General features: G+C 52.3%; 1 protein-coding gene across 1 annotated transcript in view; it reads right to left on the bottom strand.

Annotated features, from left to right (window-relative positions):
• Positions 1–5998, bottom strand: part of SH3PXD2A (SH3 and PX domains 2A) — a 237414-nt gene extending 231416 nt beyond the window's left edge. Inside the window, exon 1 of the mRNA XM_007470435.1 lies at positions 5927–5998. Coding sequence (XP_007470497.1) covers positions 5927–5998 — 72 coding nt within the window. The remainder of the gene's footprint in view (positions 1–5926) is intronic.
• Positions 5999–6327: the final 329 nt, after the last annotated feature.

A 6327-nucleotide genomic window follows, 5' to 3' on the forward strand; every position in this document is an offset into this window, starting at 1 on the left:
CCTGACTCCACTACAGGTAGCAGCAGCATGGCCTGGGCATGAAGTCACTCACAGCTCTGGGAATCGCTGCTTCAAACGCTCATCACTCTCCTGGACTCTCCCATTACTTTTGGCAACGGCCATGGCAGAGAGCACCTCTGGCCCTGGCTCAGAACCTCTTTCCAAAGCCAGTGTCTCCACCTCATTTCCCACACACACCCCTTGTCCTTCCTTCTCCCTGGCTCACTGTCCTAACCCATGATCCCTTTCCCGGATTCTCAGAACTCAAAAGAAGTGTGACTACCGTATGTATAACTCTATTATTTGTTTTATTTTATTTAATAAGGAGGCAAAAGAGAATAGAGTTTCCTGTTAGACTTTTTCTGGCCAAGAAATAGTCTGGTCAGTGACTCAGGCTGAGGAAATCAGAAGGCAATTTCCAGGGACCGCTGTGCAAACCCCCAAGTCAGAAGTCCTAACAACACTGCTCTAATTCACTGTCTCCACTGGCGATTAACTCATGCTGGCCTCGGAATATCTCTTTGGAAAATGCAGCAGCTGGCGCTTATATTTCTGGAGCTGGAACCGGTCTCCTATGACATCAAATAGGTTTATTTTTCCCTTCCCTTCGCCTCCCCTCTGCCTGCCACCACACATGGTGATTCCAATCCTGATTTGTCCCCCCAAACCCTCACTCGGCTCTAAAGAGGGCCATGATAAATGGCTGGCTGTGCTCCCTCTTCCAACAGCCTTGAAGGATGTGGTCGGTTGTTCCATAAGCAGGAATCCTTGTCAGACCTGTGAATCACCCCTAGATCACTTCCCTCCTTGGAGAAGAAACTGTTCTTGCATGTGAGAGACAGACAGAGACAGAGAGAAAGAAAGCAGGCGAGAGCGCTAACCCATGTGTGGCACTGACCTTGGGGCTAGAATACTACTTGACCTTGCCCTTACCTGCAACACCTCTCTAGTCCTCTCCCCCAACACAAGTTCCTTCCCTTCTCCTTCCCAGCCTACCACGAAGCCATCACTAGGGCAGCTCCAGGAAGCTCTCCAGGTCTGAACAGCTGCTCCTTGTTTATGTGCTTCTCTCCTATGTTGGGTGTTTTCCACGAGGCATGTAGCCCACTTTCCCCTCAGACTATGAACAGCTGGGCCTTCCTTTTTTGCCTTAGTCTTTCCTCCTCTCACAGCTTCACCTATTAGATCCTAAATGTACTCACGTGTTTTGGTGATAAGGAGGACCAGATGGAAGCTAGTGTATGTTGAGTACCCATGATGGAGGCCAGGTACTAAGTAGCTTTGCCCCAAATTATCTCAGATCAATTTCCCCAAATCCCTGTGAGGTTACAGGTGAGGAAACTGAGACCCACAGTGACTGGCTGCACGCTGCACACCCAGGAAGAGCCAGAGGTGGGATTCAAACCCTGATCTGCCCACCACCACTCATTCCTCAGTGGGACTGGCCTGAGAAGATCCTTTCCGTACTGCAGCTGCACACCCTTCCTCTCATGGGGCTGGATCCACAGTCTAAGGGCTTAAGAAAAAATGAAGGGCAGAGAAAAGAACGGATCTGGGGCCAATTCCTAAAAATGTAGCTCCCAGGACCAAGACCAAAACCTGCAACGCTCTAAACACACAGGAGAATGTATTATTTCCACAGGGTGGATCCTTCATTTATCACAAGCATCACTGGGGAGCAGATATCATCTTGGATTTGTTCCACTCCCCCTGCCTCACAGTGACCTCCTCCATCACCCGTCACACACTCACCTCCAGGACACAAGGTGAACGTCCCACACAGTGAGCCAGTCCTCAAATACCACGTGGCACTGTTCTCTCATCATGTAAACCTGAGCCTGGTCTCCCCAACCAGACTCCAGTGGAGAAGGGCCTCACTGTAGGTTCATAGCTTCCTCTGGAGGTAAAGTGGCCTGAGTTGACCCAGATCTGCCTTGTACTAACTGGGAGACCTTGAGCAACCTCTAACCTCTCAGTTCACCCATCTGTATAAAGGAATCAAAGACATTCAGTGAACTGTAGGAATTACATGAAATCATGCACGCTAAGCATTTGGCACCATCGATGGTAACTGCTAACACTGACTATTATTTGCATTCCCTGAAGAGTCCTGCAGAGGATCAGAACACTCATGACTGACATTTGTCTGAAACAGTCAGGAAAGCAAAAGACTGTGAAAGCACAACGCCTCCCAAATCCAAACAAATAATTTATTTTTTGTTTTAGACGCACGAGCTCCTCTCCAGCACCAAATGACTTGACATACACCTACACATGCTTGTGGGTATGAAGGATTATGTGAACTGGAACTCAATCGTTACGGAAAGTTTTCAAAGGTATCTGCAGTTTGCAATCAGCATCATCAGGATCATTTGAAAGACAAGTGGTCTCAGGCCAAAGACAGTTTACCTAAAGGTCTCCCCAGGGGCAGCTCATAAAAGTTAAGAGAGGAGCCCAGCTCCATGCAGGGAGCCTGGCCTAAGCAGCAGCTGCCCATCTTCCCCAAACGCACCCCAAGAAGGGGCTTGACAGAAGGGAAGGAAGCCAAGGGCTGACAGCACCACTCAAATGATGGAGGTCACTTGCCTGCCTTTCATAAACAGACCAAAACACAAGACCCTCAGTGTCCAGGCAGCTCCCCCACATCACGGGGACAAGCATGCCTTTGGCTGGATGTCCTGAGAAGACCTTTGCAGTATGTTCCCAGCATTCTGGGGCCAGCAGGGCCCCTCCTTCTTGGGCCCCAGGCCTCTCATCAGCTAGCTCCAGCTAACGTGCACGTCCCATAAAGCTGCTCTGCTCTGCAATTTGCCAAACCGCAGACTCCGAATTCACCATCAGTGGAGGGGAGGCGGGAAGAAGGCATGCTTCTTCAGCGTACAGGGCTTCCAGAACATACGTGACTTGGGCGCAGTGTGTCCTGCCAGCTACCCACACCAGCGCGCCTTGCCCGGAACACCTGACCTTCTGGTGTGTGGTGTCCACCACGTAAAGGCCGAGAGAGTAGGCGATCCTAAACTTCAGAGGCACAGCCTCCCCAGCATGCTCCTCCTGCCCTGTTGGCGCTGCCGGCACTTTCTATTATTGGCCCCCTCTCCTTAAGTTATGCACTGATGCCCCAAATGTGCAGGAACCTCCTGCTATCACCAGATATTTGGGCTCGTCAACCCCAACCAGCCTTTTACGGTATTTCGATGAACCCAACCCATGACATGGGCAGAAGGCGAGTTAGACCCAGGTGCTGTGACTAGCTGTGTCACAAGTGACTTTACCCCACCTGGTTCTCAGTTTCCTCATCTGTAAAAATGAGGGGGTGGAGCCTCACGAGTCCTCAGGTCCCTGCCAGCTCCACAATTCCGTAACACACAATACTCTCTCCTTTAAGTGTTTTCCACAACCTGGGTTCAGGGCTCTGTATGGCCCCATCTGCTCAGTGACATCACTCCCGGCCCCAAACATAATGTCATTGATTCTTACACGGGAAGTGGAGACGTCCCAGAAAACACTGTCCATAAAAAGGGAGGAAATGATCATTTTGAGGGAATTGGACAGGACTTCTTTTGTATTTTTCACACAGAACAAGTTTTTATCAATCTTAAAACCCCAAACCTTTCTTCCTTCTTGCCAGACCATTAATAGCTGCTTTTCAAAAGTGCTTTCTTAGTCAGAATCACGCCAAGCTACCATTTAATGAGTGCTTGTTTTGTGCCAGGAGCTGGGCTAAGTGCTTTGCATGTATGATCTCATTTAATTCTCCAGACAACCCTCTGAAGTAGATACTATTATTATACTCACTTTAAAAATGAGGAAACTGAGGCCCACGGAGGTTAAATAATTTGCCCAAAGCTGCATAGCTAGTCAGTATCTGAGCCAGGCTTGGAACAAGAGCCTGTAACTCAGAGCCTCAGCACTAACCACCTCTCAACACTATCTGCATCCGGCCCCCCGTCGCTTTAGCAGCACTCCTGACCAGGAGTGCATCCTACATCTGTAACCTTGGACATCATTGGTCAAAGCTAAGATTTGATGTTTCACCTAAAATCCAGAGCCGGCACCTGCCTGGGTCTCAGAACAGAGTGCCATCTGTTGAAAGCAGCGCCTACCTTAACTGAGGACTAGGAAAAAAACCCTAGGGGGCTTCCCTGGTGGCACAGTGGTTGAGAATCTGCCTGCCAATGCAGGGGACACGGGCTCGAGTCCTGGTCTGGGAAGATCCCACATGCCGTGGAGCAACTAGGCCCGTGAGCCACAACTACTGAGCCTGCGCGTCTGGAGCCTATGCTCCGCAACAGTAGAGGCCGCGATAGTGAGAGGCCCGTGCACCGCGATGAAAAGTGGCCCCCGCTTGCCGCAACTAGAGAAAGCCCTCGCACAGAAACGAAGGCCCAACACAGCCAAAAAAAAAAAAGAATAAGAAAACCAAATGACATTCAAAATGTTTATCAAAAAAGTTCAGGACAAAAAAAAAAAAAAAAGAACCCCTAAAACTTAGCCTGCAACATTTGAGAAAAGAACTTAGGAAGGCTGACTTCGTAATAAGTGCTGGGATGTGCAAATGGACACCTGTCCCCAGGGGAGGGTGACCACATGGTGACCCAAGTCCTCCAAAAAGAGCTTTCTTGAAATGGCAGGGCAAGATGCTTGCTGAGCCAGTAACACAAAAGGAACAGCTCTCCCACCAGCACCCACGTCTCTGTCTCTGTCCCATCAGGAACCAGACTCCTTGGTTTACCTCCTCCCCAACCTGAGCCCAGGCCCATTTATTCTACTATAAAGAATCCCAAAGATCAGAGCCACTGGGGATAGACAGAAAGAGTAGCCTGAGGCTGATATTGGCATAAATCCCAGTCTCCTTCCAACAAGGAAATAAAAGGAATTTCAGAGATCAATGTGCTGTCCAGGGCAGCAACCAACAGCCTGTTTTAATTGTTAAAATTAATGCTTTGAGCATTCTAAATGCTCCTTTAAATGACTAATTTGCACATAAGATGCAGTCCTCCTGCTTTGGATGCCCTGCTGTCTGTCTCTTCTATCTCAAGAACAGGAGCAAAACCGCTAGACTGGCATTCTCAGGCGTCAAGGACACAGTTTACTTCCTAAGGTGGGAAGTATGGGAAGACAGGAGGGGCTGAGATGAAAGAGGGACGCGTCCCACAGCCCAGGAGCTCGGCTCAATCAACCTTAGCCCCTTCTCATTAAGTTTGGAGAAGGAAGGGGGAGGGGCAGGCGGCTGTTCCTCGGAGACCACAGCAAACATTTGCCTCCTCGTGTCTGGAGATGGAGCATCACTTAAGAGGAAATGAACCCAGTTAAGGGTCATGTCCAGGGGAGGGATAAAAGGAAAAGCCACAATTCTCCTCACACCGACGGACACAAGGACTTTAAGAAGGAAATCAAAGCTCAGGGCTGAAGGTGGAGGTGGGGCAGGGGTGCGGCGTCATCCCTCTGCCCCCAGACCCAGGCCTAGGGAGGCCGAGAACGGAGCAAAAGTGGGAGGCTCGCGTGAGGCTTCCTTCCCCAGGTCAAGCCTCTGAAAGCATCTCGGTCTGTGTGAGCGTGAATGAGTCCCCAGGGAGGGCCGGGAAGATGCTCTTTCCCAACGGAGGTTCCCAGCGAGGGTTTGACGAACGCTCCCCCCACCATCCTTCAAAGCTCAGGCGGACAGATGACTTCACCGTTGTAACAGACAAGGGCAGCCACTTGCCAATTCCAATGCCAAAAAAAGAAAACGGGCGTGGGGGGAGTGGAGGAAGGTCAGAAAAGGCTTCCCTGGAGATCACAGCCCTGTGAAGAAACTCCACCGCCGAGGGCTGCCCTGTGGGCACTTAGCCCCGGGACTCAACAGCGCGGGTAGGGCAAGGGGCCACCCAGGGCCATCGGGGGTTCCTGGCCAGCCCCCCGCGGGGGTCTTAGGGGCGATACTCACATAGTGCTTGGAGGGGTTCCTCCGTTTCTCCACGTCCACCACGGTGGCATCTTGCACGCAGTAGGCGAGCATCTTCCCCCACAGAGCGAGTGGCGCCCCCCGGCGGCGTCACCTTCTCATCCTGGTCGAGCTCCGGCTCCTCCCGCTTCCCAGGTCCCCGGCCCCCACGCCACTCCGGTCCGGCGCGCCGCTGCCCGGGCTCCCGGCGCCCTCAGGTACGGCCGCGGAGCGGGGACGGTCCGGAGCGGACGCGGACTCCGTGCGCCCGGGCGGCTCCCCGTGGGCCTGCCGCGCGCCCCTTCCCTCCAGCGCCGCCTCCGCCGCTCTCCGGCTCGCCCGCCAGCTCTCTCCGCCGCCCGGTGGGTCCGGCGGGAACTGGCGGAGCAGAGGAGGGGCGGGGG

This window comes from Lipotes vexillifer, unplaced genomic scaffold (genome assembly GCF_000442215.2).
Source record: "Lipotes vexillifer unplaced genomic scaffold, Lipotes_vexillifer_v1.1 scaffold916, whole genome shotgun sequence".
Taxonomy (NCBI): Eukaryota; Metazoa; Chordata; class Mammalia; order Artiodactyla; family Lipotidae; genus Lipotes; species Lipotes vexillifer.